The sequence below is a fragment of the Cibotium barometz genome, chromosome 63, assembly GCF_041138505.1.
Source record: "Cibotium barometz isolate CiBa-2024 chromosome 63, ASM4113850v1, whole genome shotgun sequence".
NCBI classification, from domain to species: Eukaryota; Viridiplantae; Streptophyta; class Polypodiopsida; order Cyatheales; family Cibotiaceae; genus Cibotium; species Cibotium barometz.
The window spans coordinates 25,404,556-25,425,435 of NC_141108.1; the positions used below are offsets into that span (position 1 = coordinate 25,404,556).

General features: G+C 40.8%; 1 protein-coding gene across 2 annotated transcripts; it reads left to right on the plus strand.

Moving 5' to 3' along the window:
- The first annotated feature begins 4,605 nt into the window (after positions 1-4,605).
- LOC147603877 (cold-regulated 413 inner membrane protein 1, chloroplastic-like) lies at positions 4,606-7,357 on the plus strand. Of its 2 annotated transcripts, XM_086796240.1 has the most exons (6): positions 4,609-4,878; positions 5,014-5,172; positions 6,015-6,110; positions 6,242-6,306; positions 6,486-6,555; positions 7,046-7,357. In XM_086796240.1, the coding sequence occupies exons 1-6, from the start codon at positions 4,691-4,693 to the stop codon at positions 7,218-7,220; spliced, it is 753 nt and encodes a 250-aa protein (XP_086652366.1). In that variant the 5' UTR covers positions 4,609-4,690; the 3' UTR covers positions 7,221-7,357. The 2 variants fall into 2 exon arrangements, with proteins under 2 accessions (XP_086652368.1, XP_086652366.1); XM_086796242.1 differs by lacking the exon at positions 5,014-5,172 and having other exon boundaries at positions 4,606-4,878.
- The last annotated feature ends 13,523 nt before the right edge of the window (positions 7,358-20,880 follow it).

Genomic DNA, 20,880 nt, shown 5'->3' on the forward strand with positions numbered 1-20,880 from the left:
GTGGTCTCTAAGGCTCCACTTCCTATGCCAAAAAATACATACAAATGGGTCCCAAAAGCTTCGTTAATAGCTACTTCCCCTGCTCAATCTCGTTCAGCCACCAAGAAGCCTCGTAAAAGGAAAGCAGCTAACCACCCGAGAAAGGGCAATGTAACATCACGATGGATCCCTAAAAAATTATTAGTAGCCCAAGGGTACTACGAGGGGAATGACCAGATTTGGGTCCCTAAACATAAGCTGAATCCCTCTACATCACCTGTAAAACCTTGCAAACCAATTGTTGCCACCCCAATGATGACAATTCAAGACCGTGGTAAGGGAAAGGTAATAGAGTGCTCCGCACCACTTCTTCCAGAGTTAGTTTGGATTCCCAAACGATATCGATCATTACCACCTAGCTCAGGAAGGGGGGAGCCACATGAAGCTTCTAGCTCCTCATGCCAAACACACACTCATATAGAAGTTTCTACATGCTCTACACCTACTCTTGTCAACACCCAACAAAAAACCGATGAGTCTACGTCTCCCCTTGTAATAGTATCGTCGGAAACCATTTCCTCCATTCGTCAATGGGAGCGTACACTACCATCTCTACAATTGGATGTGGCCACAAGGGTCATAAAAAGCTATCTGCCCACATCACAACCTATGACCCGCTGGACAAATTGGTTCCAAGAGGCTGCAACATCATTGCAAATAATATGATCTACCCAAGGTAAGGGGGAGTATGTACGCACGTGCTCGACATTCTAATGCTTCCTCCTTAACCTTCTCCCCTGACCATGTAATTGCCAAATTCAAGGGGATGTATATATATAGCTTCATACGTTTTTTTTTTTTAAAACAAAGAAAAGAAAAACAAAAAATAGTAAAAAGAGCAAGAGCACAAAAAGAGGAGCAATATCCAATCAAGAACTAGATTGACCTGTCTCACAAACCTACTGATGCTATATCTGTGTTTGCAGATATGGCAGATGCACGATCATCATACACTTCATCCACTCCCACCTTTGGTGAGAGGTATCATCTGTACCTTTCTCAAATATTCCACATGTGCTATCCTGTAATTGAAACTGAATGGGATCATATAGATGTACTAGCCAGAGAGGAAAATGTTGAGGAATTAGAATGGCTAATTCGCCTATTGACCATGACTGACCCCTACTCCGTAGAGGACATATCCCCGATAGCCCAATGCTTTCCTTTTCCACAAGATGACTATCCTCGCATGGTTACATTTTTGATGAGTTTATGTGGAGGGAAAACGAAACGAAAATATCTGACAATGATGAATGGACGGATGAAACTCATGGCACTACTGAGGTTGACTTTATTTATTTGGATGATGCGGATAGAGGCTTAGCCTTAGGGCTAGAGCCAGGACTCTACAACATCCTCTTACCGTATCCTCAGTAGTAGTGTGGTGACTGGTAGGTAGGTTAGTGTTTTCAAGTTTTTTCTAGTTTAGATTCCTTAAACAAGTCTTGAAATTTTCACACTGATGTGCCTCTCGAGGTATAGTGCTTGTTAGTTGATTGTACAAGTTAAAAAAGTTTGAGGTGGGTTCGCTTTCAAGTCCTGAGACTGCCGCAACGTTCATCAAAATATATCTACATCAAATTGCAAGCTGTCTCATCGAATCAAGGAGATCTCCAATTACAGGTGTAATTCTTCCATACCCACTCTCTTTCGTTTTTACTGTTCAATTAATTGCATAAACTATAATGCATGACCACATGGAAATTGTCAATGTGCTACTTAGTTTTTGAAGTTACTTGCATGCTAATGTAAATCATTAATGAGCTTAACTTTATTGGAAATATTCCTAGGCAGCATGACGTCTTTAGTTAACCTTGGAATACGATTGTCTTAGGTCTAGGGTCAAACCATCTTAATGTTTGACACCTGGCCATGTGTGTGTTGACCTCTAGGACATAGCTTTTACCCCTTGTCGAAAGGATGCAAGATAAATTATAGTTCAGGAGCGAAGATCAAAAGAAATTATTTATTAAAAAAAAAGAAAGCCTACAATAAATGGCAATACAAGTCTATGATGTGCTTTAATGTTGGCCTATCGCCTTATTGATACTTGGTAGGCGAGGAGTATTCTACTCCACACCGATGCCTTGGTTGATAAGGGGTAGCCTTGCCTAAAGTGAGCTAATAGATTCCTGGATGATACCTTGTGTTAAACATGGTACCAGGATCGATGTTAGTTTTGCCTTAGGAAGGTCGCCATTGTGTGTAAAAATTGTCACGTGCATTAAACAAAAAAAAATAAAGGCAAAAAGCTCCTGTAACTCTGATGTTTCTTGTTTCCCTAGGCTTGTGGTATTAACTTGTTCTTAGAGTAGACACAGTGTGGTCATGTGTTTATTTATTAAGCTTGGTTATTTTCCTTGACTTAGGCCAGTTATAAACCTTGATTAACCTTTGACACCTTGCTTACTCTTGATTTACTTTCAATAATTTTAAACTCCTGTTAATTTGCTACACTAGCTCATTCATGTGACCCTTAAACTAAGTTCTCATAGCAACATCCATTGTGGTCTAACATGCTTGAATTTATACACTTTATATCTTTTAAATTCCAGCATACCTTCACTCTACTTCCCTGTTTTGCAGACGGTCTACCACAACAACCCTCTCGAGCTTACCATACCATAGCTTCCGAGGACGGAATCTACATCAGGAAGGGGGGCATGTTAACCTATGACGGACATTGAGACGTACTATGTTTTACGTCATTAATTTAAATATTCTGAGTCATGGGCCGGGCTTGTCGGCACCATATGTTAAGGATGAAGGGATTGGGTGATCGCCGATGAGAGGCGCACCTTGAATATCAGTAGGATAAGGGTTAGGGTCGGTCGGCCATGTATGGGCGCCCAAGTGTGAACGGCCAAGTCACCTATAAGAGTCAAATGTAACCCTAAAATCCTCATTCTCATGTGTTGTGAATACAAGAGTGCTCTTGCCTTATCTCTTTGGTTTCCTTCTCCTGCGTGTGTGTGAGAGAGAGAGAGAGAGAGTGATCGAGCACTGTGTAGCGGCACGGCGGCGGAGAGGCGGTAGAGCGGACGGGGGCGGCTCCTCCTTCACGGCTGCGACACGGGAATCCTTCAAGGCGGCAGTTAAGCGGTGAGTGACACACCTTTTTGCATTCTGTTTTGAGCTTGCTTCCCTGGTTGTATGCTTGCAGCCATTCGTGGCTCGCATACGGTGTTCGGCAAGTCCCCAGCTACGACCTGTGCGGCAAAAGCACACAAACTTGTTACATCTTACCATAGCTTTCTTTAATCCCCTACCTTCCTCATGCACAAATCTTCCCATTTTCTCTGCTTTCCATCTATTGATTTTATTGTTGGTGTTTTTATCTTGCTAAAAAGAACACCATTATAGGTTTCCCTTTATAATTATCACCATGCTTTCTTTTGAATAAAACTTGCCCTCTTGTGTTCTTTCTGTTAGACTTGGTTGAAAGATGTACTCCTTGCATATTAAAACTCCCCCAACTCAAGTGTTGTTTTGCCATGAAGAAACAATTCATGGGCTCCCCTCTTTTTCTATATTGCCATGTTGCCTTGAAATCTCAACATATATTTTTCTTCTTCTAGGAAATGATGATGATTATGATGGTGGTGAGAGCAACAGAGCGATCCAATAAGATGTTCTACATTGCCCGCATCCATCTTCATCTTTTTTTTAAAAACACACTAGAGAGAGCGAGTAAGCTTGTCGAAGAACCTAATTTTTATGTGGGAGAAAATGCAATGTACTATGAGAATCAAAGTACACAAATCATACTCACAAGCCATATATCAAAGTTTCAAAAAGAGATCTCAATCTCAAAGTTCCAAAAAGAGATCTCATATGCTCAATACTAAAGTGCTCAAATCAAGTTCCAAAAATAGATCAGTATTCTTTCAAGGAACACGTTCCTTGGCTCTTATAAAATTTAGAGAGAATTGTGCCAACCCTCCACCCTTATGAAATTGTGGTTTTAATACTTATATTTTAATTTATATATGAATATACACAAAAATTCTTATTGTATTTTTTAAGAAGTCAAAGTTCCGAAAATAGATCTCACATGCTTAGTATCAAATTATGCAAATCATATTTCTATTTCTAAGAGTATATATATTACATAGCATTATTGGAATATACACATTAAAAAGCTCTCTATTAAATTTGTTGAACACATAGCATCCCTTCTTCATATTGAGCATAGTCTATGCTCAAACCAACGGTGCTCTTCATAGATTTCTTTTGAGAAACAATAGCCTTCACACCATTTTGCTCATCAGTTCATGAGAAAACTTAAAACTAACACATCCCTCTTTTTGGTGTGCTGTGCATCCTTAACCCACAACCACTTATCCCTTACTTGGATAGGCTTAATGCAAAAAACCATGGGAATCACAGACCACGAAAACAACACAACATATAACTGGATTTTATAGAGAATATTTAAGAGAGTAAGTTGTAAAACAAACATGTGAGGAGATCTGCCACGTGCAGAAACAAACAAGCGATACAAGATTTTCATGTGGATGATGCATGCGTGGGCAAAGAACGAGGATTGGTGACAAGTGGCTTCCTATGTATTTGTCTTCCTTATCGGTGATCGATCAGCGCTGCTAGCTGTTACCCTGTCCTTGCCTGTGTGAAAACATTGATAGTTCTGATGGCTCTCCTCTACGCCAATGCCCTTTCAAGCACCCACAAATCGCGTCTTGCTTCCTCTCCCCTCTCTAAGCACACCATTTGCATTCGTAGCAGCAGCAGCAGCTGCTGCTCTTCTAGATCACTAGCACCTCGGAAGACAGTCCTGTGTGCCCCAAGGTTGACAAAAGTATCCCCTCAATCCTTAAGGTTAGTTTAAACGTCTTCCATTATACACATTTATATAATGGTGATCTTCTTTGTGAGGGCAGTTGTAGTTCAGAATTGCGACGCTTAATATGTTTATTTGTGTGTGTGTGTGTGTGTGTGTGTGTGTGTGTGCAGGTTCGCATCACCTTTCTTTGTTGATGCAGGCCTGCTTAAGCTCAGAACTGTGATCGCACAGATCAAGGGATCCAGTGGTAATGGTGGAGCTTGTAAAGCCACTAGCTCGATCTCTTTGTCCGCAGAGACCCTCAGATGGATTGTCACAGGAGCCGCAGCGTAAAATCCGAAACAACCCACCACCACACACCACCCGCTCCCCTCGCTCCCCCAAAACACAGTTTGTTATTCTCAATGTGTGTAGCCATGACCTTGGAAGCCTCAGCAGAGTTGAGGTTTTTGAAAGGGGGATGGCTGATCAATGTGTGAAGGAAATCATTGCATACTTTATGGCGGGGCCAAGGTAGCCCATGATTGCCAGGATTTTGAGAATGTTGGCAACATCCATTCTTTACCTGTCAAGGTCGTTTGACGGGTTTAGTTACAGATTCCACACGGGATCCAAGCTGTCACTCTTACTCATACCTGCACATCAACATCAGCTTTGGTATCTGCAATTGTACGACCTTGATGGCCATGGTCTTGCAGTTTTTCCAGAAAGGGCTCCCAGCTTTGCCGGTCGGTGGTTGCCCTTGCCTTTGCCTGGAAAACTGCCCTCCTCATGTCCTTTCCCTACACCATTGCTGGCCTAGACTGTCCTGAAGTCAATGTTCGGGTCGGTCTTTGCATACCTGAAAGTGTAGGGAAAGACCGTCGGGAGGCCTTTCCGGGGAGGACTTTTTGGGAGCCCCAGCAATGTCTAAGACTGTAGCCATTTATGGGGAATGGCTGATCAATGTCTGTCCGGATACTGTTACCCAGCTTCATGTGTGAAGGAGAGTCATGGCATACATGATGGTTCAAGCACCCTTGAGTGTCTTCTAGGCAAGTGGCCCTGTTACAAGGGGTCATGGCATACATGATGTTTTGGTTAAAGATGGCCAGCTCCTCTAATGTAGGCTTGTTTTTCTGTAAGCCCATGAAGTTGGGACCCTTCTCATGCCATGTGTGATTTGATGCAGGCTGCTCATGTTTCTGAAGAACACGGCTATCAACAAGTCATTCTTGGTTCCTTTGTTGGCCCTACAAGCACCTCGAGATGCCGTCACTTGGATTAGGTAAGCTGACTGATATGTATAATTGGGAAAAATCTGCCATTATCTTTATTAATGCACGGCACTTGAGACGTTATATACATGGAGTACCTTGTGGGGATACCTCAAATGTCTTTCGACTTTGACACTTGCAGGGGTGAATACGGCCTTTGGGCAGCATTTCTGGCTCTATTGGTTCGGCTATTCTATCACATCCCTGGTAATGTGTGGTCTAAAAAAATCCTTCTCCTTTGTTCATGTCATCTCACATAGTTATAGAAGTGAACACATTATATATCTGTTTAGGGGCTTTAAGCATCTATCATTAGTGTCTAAGCCTGGGCATTCCAATCTATTGTTTTCACATACCAGTCTCCTATTTGTGTTTGGCTTCCTCAGGAGAGCTTGAGTTGCCTTTGATATTCGTGCTGCTTGTCATTACATCCCCTTACCAAGCTATGGATTTCAGGCAAGTTGAAGAGAATCATTCCTCTTATGTATGATGTGGATGCTTGTGTAGTTACGTTGGTTAGCAAAGTTGTCATTGTTTGAATTAGTTGTTTGGTAATGGAGGAAACAGACCATAGAGCATACATCAACTAAGGCTGGATACATGCCCTCTCAACTAGAGAGCAAATCAGGACTGCCTGAAGCACCCAACCCTAATACACATGCAGGGGGGCCGCCTTCACTACCGGTGGATTGGAGTCTATCATACCTGTTGATAATTGGGATGGATGGTCTCTCATGCCGGTCAGGTGCCCTGCGTGTCTGTATCCAGCCTAAAAGTGTTCCATAGGTGCTTACATGCATACAGTGTGTGCCCTTATGGATAGCTTATGTATGTAATGGCTGATGTGTGATCAACGGTGTATTATATATGCTTACTGATTGCATGTTTAAAATGTTTTTAAGAACCTATAAAAATTGCTTCTGAAAACACTTCATGTGTATTGCAGAGGGACAACAGCAGCTATTGTTGTGTGTGCTGGTGTTGCTGCCTACCTAGCATATCAACACTTCTCTGCAGCAGGTGGAATCAAAGAATCTTTTAAAGAGGGCACATTTTTGGCAAGCTTGGCAGTTATTTGCCTTATAGTTGTTCCAGTTGTTTTGTTCTTTGGAGGGTTCTGAGATATTCAATATGGTGTAGGGTGTCTTTCTTGTAAGGTGGAGGTGTTCTGAGGTAGTAAATATGGGATATGGTGTCTTTCTTGTAAGTAGAACTTGCACAACAGTGGTTCTGAATATTCAGTGTATGTTGGGTTTTATCCAATTGCCTAATTTTCCTTGATAGCAGCTGGCTATGAAGTTACTTGGATTCTCTACTGTACTTGGGCTGCTAGAGTACCCCTGGCCTGCTGGCCTGGTGGCTACGTCATTTAACTTCTTAGAGATTTGGAAAGAAGGAGCACACCATAGCAACAGCAAGCCTTGCTACATAATGCTGTCTCTGCATACAAGAGTTGCTACTTACCGACTGCTCGGCCTTTTCCTTCTTTTGGAGTCTTTAACAGAGTTAGAGCGTGATCCTGTGGATTGCTTGAAAACTTTCTCACTGCAGAAGGTAAATAGAGTAGAGCAACTCTTCTGGGCCAGCGATATGACAATTCTTCCCCTTCTCGAAGCAATCCATGGCAGAACGGCAACTTTTAAATCTCCGAAATATCTAGTTTTTATTACTAGAATCTTTGAGAAATAAAAAATCATTAAGGGTTGCTCAAAATCTTAGCCAATACACTGTTCTTTTCGAGCACTCCATGGCAGTGCTCGAAAAAAAACCTGTAATATCACCTTCCAATTTAAAAAAATACCTGCTAATTTATAGCTTGAAGGTGCCAATACTTGTAAAATTTGAGGAAATATAACCTTCAATACTTGTAAAATTTGAGGAAATATAGTACAAATATCTTTAAAATAAAAAAAGTTTTCATTGATAATTTTTTAATTTTATATATAAGGGTTTTCCAATTTTTGAGAAAATGATTTTTTTCGAGTAGTGCTCCACGGGGTAGCGAGAGTATGTTTTTTCATGTGGCATCAATCCTACACTATTACTACACTATTACTTGTTATTTTGTCCTATTACTTTATTTTGCCCTTGCCATAGCACCCATGTGTCATTCTATGGCCATCCCATTTTACCATGTGCAACAAGGAAGAGTTAACTAGTGAAAGACTCAAGTCACTTATATGATTTAATCATCTTTCTCTTTCTCTCTATTGTCATTTTTAAAAAATAGAACACCTCATCATTGTGTGATAAGTGAGCACACCTCACCACACAAATCACACTAATGAAAAAAGGAAACAATTACTTTTCAATTAAAAAATATTTTTTTAAACAAAAATTATATTTACATGCATACATACATATATACATGCATACCCAGGTGCATCTATTTGAGGATATAATAAATGAGCATATCTCACTACACAACTCCACTAGCAAAAAGAAAAAAAGTAAAAGCAATTACTTTTCTATTAAAAAAATATTTTTTTAAACAAAAATTTTATATACATTCTTACATATACATATACATGTGTACCCACACACACACATGCACACACATGGGTATACACAATTACATGCACTCATGCACTCACGTACACACGCATAGACACTTAAGCATACATGTGCATAGTCATACACTTGCATATGCACGTGTGCATGCATTCACATGTGTACTTGATTCACTAGCATGCACACACGCATACACATGCACACTCCAGTGTACACACATGCATGCACACAAGCTGTACACTTGTGTGTATGCACACACATACACACAAGCTCACATATATGCGTACACATACATGCGTGCATCCACACAGGCGCACAGATGCACGCACATGGTCTTGCATACGTGTACACACTCTTGTGTGCGTGCACACAAAGACACATACACGTGTATACATATAGGCACGCGCACAGACAAGCCCACGGTGTACATGCACATATGATTATCGGTACACAATCATACGCGTACACATAGAGTCAATACACGTAGTCTCAACATGAGGGTAACATGAGCTAGGTTCACTAAGACTTTAATAGATCGGGGTACACTAACATAGACATGTGCGCACACACAGTATTGACACAAAGACACGCACGCATGTGTGCACACAGAGTTGGCGTGCACACACTTAACATACACATGCATGCATATACACATACACTTCCACTACGCACGCAATCGATACACATGTACGTGCACATGGAATCAACACATATATGATCACGTATATGCATGTGCACTACACACGCAATCGATACACATGTACGTGCACATGGAATCAACACATTTATGATCACGTATATGCATGTGCGTGCACACACCCATGTGTGTACACATGCACATGATGCACATACACAAAGGCATGCATGTATACACACTCTTGTATGCTTCATGTGCATGTGTGTACACATGCACATACGCATAAAGACATACACGTATGCACACTCTTGCATGCTTCCACGCATGCACTTGCACACACACCAAACATGCATACACACGTGCACATACACTCGCACACGTACACTCGAGCGTGCATGCATACACGCACATGCACATATACTCAAGTGTGTACACACATACGTGCACATATGCATACACATACATGTATACATAAGTGTGCGTGCATGCACACGCTTGTACACACGTACACATGCATGCACATACACGCGTGCATTCGTACATAGGCACATAGATGCACACCCACTCTCTTGTGCACATGTATATAGAGATATACACATGCATACATATAGGCACACGTACATACACTCTCAGGTGTACACAAAATCGACGCACACCCAATCACACATGTACATGCATGTACACAGACCCATATATGTGTGCACACACAAGTGCATGACGCATATACACATACTCGCATGTTTTTACACACGTACACAACACACACAAAGACATACACATGAAAATATGCGTGTATGCACACTTGAACGTGAATACACATATACATGAGCACGTATGCATGCACACATGCACACGTGCACATGTACACGCACACCTACACACATATGCATGTGTATACACATGTGAATCCACACACAGGCACACATACACTCTTGCGTATGTACACATACACATGCATACATAAAGCACACAAACAAGCATAAACATGGTGCTGCACACACACATGCAATTTTGTCGACACATAATCATACACGTGCGCACATTGAGTTGATACAGACACTCTCAACATGAGGGTAATGTGGGAGCCACCTTCATTAAGGCTTTAATACATAAAGGTGCACTCACACAAATGTGTGCGTACACACTATCGACACATAAAGGCACACACACTCGCACACGCACGTGCGAACACAGAGAGTTGACATGCATACACTCGACAAACACATGCACATATATACACACATGCACTTCCACGTGTGCACATACATAATCATACACACATGCACGTGCACATAGAATCGTCACATACAGAATCAACACATACATAAACATACAGAATCAACACATACACAATCATACACACATGCACGTGCACATAGAATCGTCACATACATGCACACATCCCCACACATGCATTTATGTGCATACACATAAATACACACACACCTGCATGCTTACACATACACACTTGCACACACACACACACACACACACACACACACACACACACACACACACACACTTGCACACAGCACACATAGATATACACATGCACATGCACGTGCATGCACACACTCGAGCATGGAAACACACACACACGTGTACACGTGCACAAAAATGGGTTTATGCATGCATACACACACACATGTACACACGCATGCATGTACATACACACGTGCATCTCCACACACACAACAAGCACATAGATGCACACCCACACTCTCTTGCGCACATGTACACAACGACATAAACATGCATACACATTGGTGGATGCTCATATAAACACACACACACATACAGGGCGACACACAATTGCACGCATGCGTACACAGGGTTGATACACATAGTCGACACACACAGTTTGAGCGTGCGGGTAGCATGAGCCACCTTCATTAAGGCTTTATTACTTGATGGTGCACTCAGATAGACACGTGTGTACACATTATCGACACATCAAGGCACACATAATAGCATGCATGTGCACACTCACAAAGTTGGCGTCGTGCACACAGTTGACACACACATGCACATGTATACACACATATATGTCCATGTGTGTGTACACATAAAAAACACCCACACATACATTATCTAAGCGCAAGGGTCTAATCCCTCTGCCAGACCACTGTATGTAGAAGGATTAAACATGCACACACACACTTGCACACATATGCACAACACACAAACACACACATACGTGTACATATGCATGCACACATAAGTATTCGAGCATGCGTACACACGTACACACACATGTACATACATATACACGTGCATCCCCACACACACAAGCACATAGATGCACAAAAACACTCTCTTGTGCACATGTACACAAAGATATACACGTGCATATACATCGACGCATACACGTGCATACAAAGATATACAAGTTCATACACAGATATACACGTGCATACACGTTGACGCATGCACATATAATCACACACACACACACACACGGAGCGACACATACAATCCCACGCATGTGTACACAGAGTTGACACACATAGTTGACACACACATTCTAAGAGTGAGGGTACCATGAGCTACCTTAATGGTGCACTCACATAGACATCTGCATACACACTATTGTTACATAAATGCACACACATTTGCATGCAATTTGCATGCAAGTGCACACTCACAAAGTTGGCATGCACACAATTGACACACATGCACATGTATACACATATGCATGTCCACGTGCACACACACACACGCGCGCGCGTACAATGTCTGAGCACAAGGGTCTATATCTATAGTAGCGAGTGTGTGTGTGTGTGAGGGTGCACATGTGGGTGCATGTGTGTGTGTGTGTGTGTGTGTGTGTGTGTATGTGTGTGTGTGTGCGTGCGTGTGTGTGTGTGCGAGAAAGAGAGAGAGAGAGAGAGAGAGGTTTGAACTTACACACATGAAAAGAGAGAGAGAGAGAGATGTTGAACCCATACACACGTACACATACATATTTATAGTATTGTTCATCCCAAGAAAACATATACACATCTCACACTATGAGTGTATTCACACATAATCACTCATATTCGAATATAAGCTTACAAGTTGGTACATAGGGCAATTGAAATATTATTTCAAGGTGATTACCGAGTTTTGTTTCAACGCACGGGTCTGTGACTTTCATGCTCTCTTTATTCTGAAGGCAACACAGTCGTTCGAGCAGCAATGCGGGAAACTAATCTCAAATCTACTACCACATGGCAGGTCTAAGAGCTCCTCTCTAGTCACGTGTCACATGGCAACAACAAGGTAATACCAAGAAGGTAGTGCGTAGGGCGTAGCAATGCGGGGTCAAGTACTAGTTACCTTCAAAAAAGAAAAAAGAAATTATATCATATTAAACTGAGGTCTTTATAGATCTATTATGTTCTCTCTATTCTTGATGAGAGGGCAGCAACGCGGGGTCAAGTACTAGTTACCTTTAAAAAAGAAACAAGAAATTATATCATATTAAACTGAGGTTTTAATAGATCTATTATGTTCTCTCTATTCTTGATGAGACAACTCAAAAAAAGCGGATCTCCCCCACTTAATTGGTGATGGACAGGAATTCTTCCTCATCCAACTGATCGTCTGTGCGAGAAACACGTTGACAGCTCTATGGTAATTGTGTAAAACCCTTGAATATTGCCAATTAAACTAAGCCTCGGTCCCTTGTTTGTAGCTTGAAAAAAAATGATTTCTCAAACACTATAATAAAGACTTTAGTGGATTTGTTTCTTTAGTAAACATTTGGGAAACTTAGTTTAAAATCATATACACATTTCCTCTTCATTTTCCATGAAGTTGAAAAATTGATGATACGAGGAAACATGTTTTCAAAATTTAACACTAATATTGCATGTTTGTCATCTAGCACAAGATGCTCTATCAACCATTTTGAACTTTCAAGTGGTTGAAGTATAAGGTCAACCTAACATTTCCAAAACGTTGCTGCTGCATAGTAGCAACCCATGAGATGCCTTTAGTGGTTTATACCAACAATGGTGGCTCTGGAGGACCAACAGAATACTAGTTTCATTATAAGATAGGGAGTAAATGCAAACAAGGTGATGTCATTTGGATTATGCAACGCTCTAGGCATGTTCTATAGTCACTTGAAAGAAAATTAGTTTCATTATAGAATGGGGAGTAGATCCATAAAAGGTTATGTGCAATATTCCCATACGCATTCTAGAGGACACCTTCCATGATTAATGAGAGCATTCTTATATTATTTTAGTGTACTTAGAGAAATATCCAAGCACCTAAAGCACCTTAGGTTTTTTCTCGAGGGGTTCACCTAAAAATATGTAAGTATACCACGTGTGTTCACACTGAAGGGGTTTTTTAATTCAAAATTTTAAGGTAAATTTATAGAAATACATTTACAGAAGGGGTTTTTCTAATTGATTTTGAAAAAAACTTATAAGTCTATAAAGAAAAAGGGGTCATTTTATTCATGAAAAATTCACAAGTAAGGGGTTTTTAAAATACCCCTTGAACACACATTATACGTAGGGTTTCTTAGTAATGCACCCCCCTCCTCCCGAGGGTTTTGTAGATATACCAAGATAGGGGGTTGAGTCTCACTAGTAAACATGCGCTTTTCTTTTGTAACTCCAGTACCATTATGGCATGCTAGACAAGGGGTCGAGTCTCATTAGTAAACATGCGCTTTTTTTTGTAACTCTAGTACCATTATGGCATGCAATATCACCAAGTGGTTTGTTATTTTAAAGAAAAAAACATTTATTGTATATGTTTTCTGAAAACAAAGATTTAGTAACTCATAAAAACTCAATAATAAACGATGTATGTCTCTTGGGATAAGTGTGCATATGTACTATGACCTCTTTGTAGACTTGTGTATCTAAAGTCAAATTAATAGCACATTACATTATGATAGATCAGGGGTGTGATCACGAATTATGTCGTAGATCTACTTGCATTTTGGAAACTTGTGTACAATGTATTCAAAAAAATTAAAAGAATATTTCATGCTCCACGTTTTAATCTCTTGTAGATCAATGTGTGTATATATTTTAATCTCGGATAATCTAGTGTGCTTGCATTTTGGGATCTCAAAGAAAGTGTATAAATGCTACGGTACTCAAAATATCAAATTAACTCAACACATTCTGATCTCTTGTCGATCATAGTGTGTATTTTTATCTGTTTTGGGGGTCATCATGTCATAGCCTATTGGGGTCATCATGTCATAGCTAATAGGCCCAACCATTCTGATTTTGGGCAGTTCATGCATTGATTATTGCTATTTTGATCATGTCCTAGCCCAATAGGCCTAAATGTTTGATTTTAGGCAGTTCACACACTAAGTATTACTACATGCTATTCTTTGTTGGTGGTGGTTATGGAAAGTGGTAAAGGCAGACTAGGAGGTTTATAAATGTCTCTTACTAATTGGTTTTGTGTAATTTGAGCAACATTGGGTACTTGTTATTGTGTGGCTAGTGTTGTAAGAAGTGCTATGTGTTGTCTTTAAAGAGGTGGTAAATGCTTATAAATTGATAAAAAATGACCTTGAATTTCTAACTTAACCTTGGTCATACTTTACATATGCATAACTATCACATGTAAGCAACTTCTCTCTCTAAATTATTTTTTAGAGAATTCTATTTTGTTAATGAATACACTTTTAATCCTTAATTGTTATTTGAATTTGGTCTTAACCATCCAAATTCTATTAGCCTTCTGCCTTCGAGAAGTTCAGGTGTGAACAAAGTGTTTGGCTTTTAGTCTTCAATATTCAGTTCATTGCTCTTCGCTTTTAGTCCATGGTTCTCGGCTTCTTTTAGCATTCAGCACTTTTCTCTATATTCAGAAGCATGTTTTTCTATCTAAAATTTTCTATCTTCAACAGTCAATGCTTTGCATTCCAAATTCAATAGTAGTTGGCTGGGTTTACTTTCAGCAGAGTTAGATTACAGTAGAGTCAGATTACACGTCTGCCAACTCCAAACTACTGACTCCACGTCAGCATCAGACCTACTAACTCCACATTAGCTTTGGATCTATTGATGCCACATCACCTTTCGAACTCGTCAACATGAAACCTGTTGACTCCACGTCAGCTTCGGATCTACTAATGCCACATTGAACTACTGACTCCACGTTAGCATTGGACCTACTAACTCACGTCAGCTTTAAATCTACTGACACCATGTCACCTTTCAGAACTGTTGACTCTGCGTTAGTATCAGACCTGCTGACTCCATATTAACTCTGGATCTACTGATGCCACATCACCTTCGGACGACCTGCTCACTCCACATCAACATAAGACCTGTTGATTCTACATCAACTTCCATCGGGCCTACTGTCTCCATGTCAATATTAGGCATGTTGATTCCATGTATGCTTTCGTCTTGCTGTTTCCCCATCAGCTTTTAGTCAGCTGATTTCGACCTGCTACTTCCCCATCTGATTCCGCACACTTGCCAATTTTGCAACCTACTTTTGGTAAGTTTTCTTATCCCTCTACAGGCATTGAAGTACTTTGACTTCCTTTTTTGCAAGTCCTTCTTGTGTCAGCTACACTTCAGTCTGTACATTCCTTTGTTGTGTAACATGTCCGAAAACACCAATGAGTTGTTCGGAATGATGTCCATTGAGGACAAGTTGGATGGAACCAACTATTCCATGTGGATGTATATGATGCGTCATGTTCTGGTGGTGGTAAAGAACCTATGGGTATATGTATCTGGTGCTGACACTCGGCCTGTTGGGCCAACATATGATCTATCAGCACATCCTCTAGATCTGCTATTTTGGCACCAGTGAATCAGTTCTAGTGTACAGCCTGCACATGTTCCTTCTACACCAAAATAACTCAAATGGGATACCAAACATGCATAGTTGCACATGCACTTATTTCTCTCTCCTATAAACGGTAAGTTTTTCCTGTAGGAGGAACATGTGCATGTACAGCTTGCACGTGTTCCTTGTACATTGGAACAACTCAGATGGGATGCCAAAGATGCACATAACGGCAAGTTATTCCTCACATCCGATCATGTTCCTCTGTTAAGAGTGCATGGGACGTCCTTGCAAATGAAGATTAACTTTATATTAGATCCGCAATGAAGCTCGAGTTGCCTATCTTTAGGAAAAGCTTGACTTGGAGCATCTGATAGAGGGTGAATCTATGGATGCATTTCTGACCCGTGTCAAGGATCTACGGGAACAACTGATCAATATTGATGAGGTTATTCGGGATAGTTCTCTTGTCTCTACCATTCTGAATGGCATGCTTGAATCATATCAGGGATTGGCTACCATACTTCGCCTCCTCATAAAGAGCAATTCCGAATTGTATACTTTGGATAAGGTGGTGGCTCTCCTACTTCAAGAAGAGAAATCTTGTTCTCATTAGAACAATATGTTACTTCCGATCAGGCATTTGTTGCCTCCCATCATGGCAAAGGTAAATATGGGGCTCCACCTCATGCCTAAGCCAAAGGGCAAAGCACCAGCCCGGTTAGATAACCCTAAGCCCAAAGAGGAGTCAACTGAGAAGAAGAAGAGATAGAATTACTGTCAAAAACCTAGTCATGTTTTAGAGGACCATCAGAAGTAGAACGAGAGTGAGAAGAACAAGAAGAAGCAAGGACTTGCTTCCACTATAAAAGACAATGCAGAGGAAGTAAAAATTTTCACATGATGGCTATGTAGTGATCATAACATGCAGTGATCTACCTGCCTCTTATTTGTCCTTGTCAAATGCTTGACTGGTACTTTGATTCTGATGCCACTAAGCACATTATTCATGTAAGCAATTGTTTTCTACCTTAAGAGATGCTCTGTCAGGTGGAACCATACTCTTGTTTTGCTGACACCTTGTATGTACCCAAACTCCACAAGAATCTCATTTCTGTCTCAGCACTTGCCAAAGTTGGCTTGAAGATTCAGTTTTCTAATCATTGTTGTTCCATTCAACAACAGAACTGATTCTGATGTGCTTCTCTTGTCTAGTACATTGCGCAATGGCCTTTTTTTAGTGGACATCTCTACTTCATAACTTTCATTGATGGCTACACATGCTTTTGTTGGGTGTATGGTCTAAAAGTCAAGTCCCATGCCTTCTCAACTTTCTGTCAATTTCTTCCTCTTGTTGAAACTGCTTGCAATCATAAGCTGCTAACATTGTGTACCGATAGAGGGGGGGAATATTTGTCAAATGAGTTTGCTACTTTCATTCTGCCCCATGGCATTTCTCATCAGTGTACTACTCCTTATACACCATGGCATAATGGTGTAGTTGAACATTGGAATTAGACACTCATGGAAATGGCCAGTATCTTTCTTCTAGATTTTGGTTTGAAGTAGTCGTGTGCCAATTGTGTACTGAACTACTATCCAATTAAGGCTTTGAAATCTATTGACGGCTTATGAAGCTTGGAATGGTAGGATTCCAGTCATTACTCATATGCATGTATTTGGCTATCTGGCTTATGTGCATGTACTAGCATAGCACAGACATAAGCTTGAAGCAAAGGCTTTGAAATGTATCTTTGTAGGGTATAGTAGTGAAACCAAAGGATATCAGCTGTATGTTTCGTCCACTCGGAAGTTAATTGTATCTAGAGATGTCATCTTTGATGAATATACATCTCATCCCATGCTTTCCTGTCAACTATAGCCATCCATTGATTCTCCGGATGTATTTGATACATTGCTACCTTTGTTTGGTATTGGTATTGACTCCTTTGAGCTAGCTCGACTCTCAGCCACCTACTCTGCACTCCATCAACAGATTCAGTAGCTTAACAATATCCCTATTGCTCTGGATCTCGCTATGGGCATTATGAGTTCACAATCATGCCGTTTGGATTGACTAATGCCCCGGCGACATTCAATCGTCTTATGCAAGATATTTTCAAAGAATACTTGGATGATTTTGTTCTTGTCTTCTTTGATGATATCTTAGTAGACTCAAAGAATGCTGCAGATCATGAAGATCATGTGCGCAAAGTCCTGGAAATCCTAAGGAAACACCAAGTCTTTGCAAAGAAGAGCAAGTGTTCCTTCTCTGTTGTGACCAGGTGGAATACTTGGGATTCATAGTGTCAGGGATTTCTCCTAACCCCGCAAAGATCCAAGTAGTAGTTAAATGGCCAAAACCCAAGTCAGTAAAGGAAGTCAGATGATTCCTAGGGTTAACCGGATGGTATAGGATCTTTATACCTAGGTATGCTCAGATAGCATCCCCTCTAACTAACCTTCTCAAGGAAATGAGTCAAGTTCTTGGATACAAACTGGATGAAGGATGCATGTATTTTAATAATCGGCTATGTATCCCCAATGATGAGGGAATAAAGGGAAGAATTTTGAGAGAAGCCCATGATAGCCTGATAGTAGCTGGACATCCGGGGTTTATAAAAACCTATATGTTTGTGAAGAAAAGCTTCTTCTGGCTAGGACTCAAAAAGGATGTACTTGATCATGTAAGGAAATGCTTGATGTGCCAAAGAGTCAAGGCAGAGATAGTCAAGATGCCAGGGAAACTGCAGCCTCTAGACATTCCACAGATGAAGTGGGAATGCATCAGTATGGACTTTGTCACTGAATTACCTTCAGTGCAATCAGGTTACAAGTCCATTTTTGTGGTAGTTGACAGGCTAACCAAAGTTGCCCATCTGATTCCAGTGAAAGAAACATACTCTACAGTGGATGTTGCCAGAGTTTTCCTTAAGGAGATCTTCAAATTGCATGGTTTACCCAGGAGGATAGTAAGTGATCGAGATCCCAAATTCACATCAAAATTCTGGACTACGTTCTTTGAAGCAGTAGGAACTTTCTTAGATCTCAGCACAGCCTATCACCCCAAAACAGATGGCCAGACGGAAAGGGTGAATCAAGTAATTGAAGATATCCTTCGGTCATGCTGCACAGCAGCAGGGAACCCAAGAAGTGGTTAAGTCATTTGCATCTGGTTGGATTTGCATTTGGTCGAATTTGCTTAGTGTCATGAAATCGCACTATAAAAGTTGTATATTATGCGATATTGGCCACCCAAGGCCTAGTTAAGTAAGTTTTGGGCACCCAAGTGTGAATAAGGGCCAAATGTATATAAGAAGGTATTTTCTCATAATGAAAAGACACAATCTCCTTTTGTGCTATAGAGAGTTCTTCTTTGTGTCTCTTGAGAGAGATTGATATTGAGAGAGAGAGCATTCTAGCATTGTGCCTCTTCTATGCTTGTATGATTCATGCATGTGTGGGAGCGAGTGAGAGAGTGATTACCTTATGCGGCGACGGTGTGAGCGACTCTATGGTGACAGCGTGAGCGACTCTATGGTGACAGCGTGGAGGTGGAGCTTGTAGGTTTGGAGCTTAACAAGTGAGCTTGGAGGCCTCAAGGGACTCAAGTTTGAAGCATTGGTAAGTGTCCTATGATGGTTGTGATCTATTGCTCATCCTTTAGGTGAATGTATTGAGTTCCCTCTTGGAGGTGTGGTAGCCCATAACACCTAGATTTTTGGTTGGATGGGTTCTCAAACTCCAAGTTATGAGCTTTTTAGGTCTATAGAGAGGCAATGACATGTAGAACCCCCGGGTAGTAAATTTCCACTTTGACCAAGAAAACGAGGTCCAAATCTTGAAGTTTTTAGCTTTCTGGAATGAGGAAAGAGCATACTATCTAGCTATGATGTCAAAATAGGTTCAGTCTAGAAACCCTAATTTCTACAGAAACAGGGTATCCAGTGGAAAAATGGATGTAGCGGATATCTTCGGTGTCTAAATGGTGAGGTCTAAGGCTAGATGGGAAGCTTAGGGTATGGGGAGCCTAGCCCTATGCTCACTTTGCCAAAATGAAGTGTTTTTTGGACAGGGCAGCCTTCTTGTCTGGCTAGTAGACTTGCCAATTGGAGAAGTAAACGGAATCCGAATCAAACACTTGAGGGTTCCAAACGTAGCCCTTGGAGACTAGAATGAGACTATGTAAACACCTTGAAAGCAGCCCTAACCCTCTCGGCCTAAATTAGGGTTTAGTGCCATAGCAAAAAACTACCAAACTTCTCTCCAATCACAATCCGCACTTCCCCTTTGCTTTGGTAATGTCGTCTCCCTCGGACCTTTTTTGAAGGCATGAATTTCATCAATTTGTAACTTGGCATCCACATGTAACCTCAAGTACCTTGCATAAGTGCTTTTTGCAAAACAATTGATAGCACCTCCTTTGTTTTAAAAGACCAAATCTCAATATCAAATCAATTGAAATACCAAATCTCAATATCAATATCAATTGAAATCAATTGTAATACTAATTCCCATGCTAGATGCATCCCCAATAGGCACTTGGAAGTCTATGTAGAACATTGAAGCTTGCCGATCTCCTGGCCAAAAGCTCTTCCCACCCTCGTACTACCTAGGTTGAAACTAGGCACAAGTTGGGGCCATTTCTTCACCACTGGTACCTAATCCTCCACCTTACCACTTTTCCAAGGCACTCACGCGACAAGGTGGATTCAAGACATACTCCCCCCAGCTTTTTCTCCAAATACCGAGGTACCCTCACACATCACTTGCTTTACTGGAAATTGAAATGTGAATACAAGTGTGTGTGTGAGTTGTATAGCATGAACTTGAAAGTGTAAATGAATTTCACTTACAAT

Coding starts and splice junctions, on each gene's coding strand:
- LOC147603877 (XM_086796240.1), top strand. CDS start 4,691: ATGGCTCTCCTCTACGCCAATGCCCTTTCAAGCACCCACAAATCGCGT. Junction 4,879..5,013: donor GTATCCCCTCAATCCTTAAG/GTTAGTTTAAAC, acceptor GTGTGTGTGCAG/GTTCGCATCACCTTTCTTTG. Junction 6,556..7,045: donor TACCAAGCTATGGATTTCAG/GCAAGTTGAAGA, acceptor TGTGTATTGCAG/AGGGACAACAGCAGCTATTG.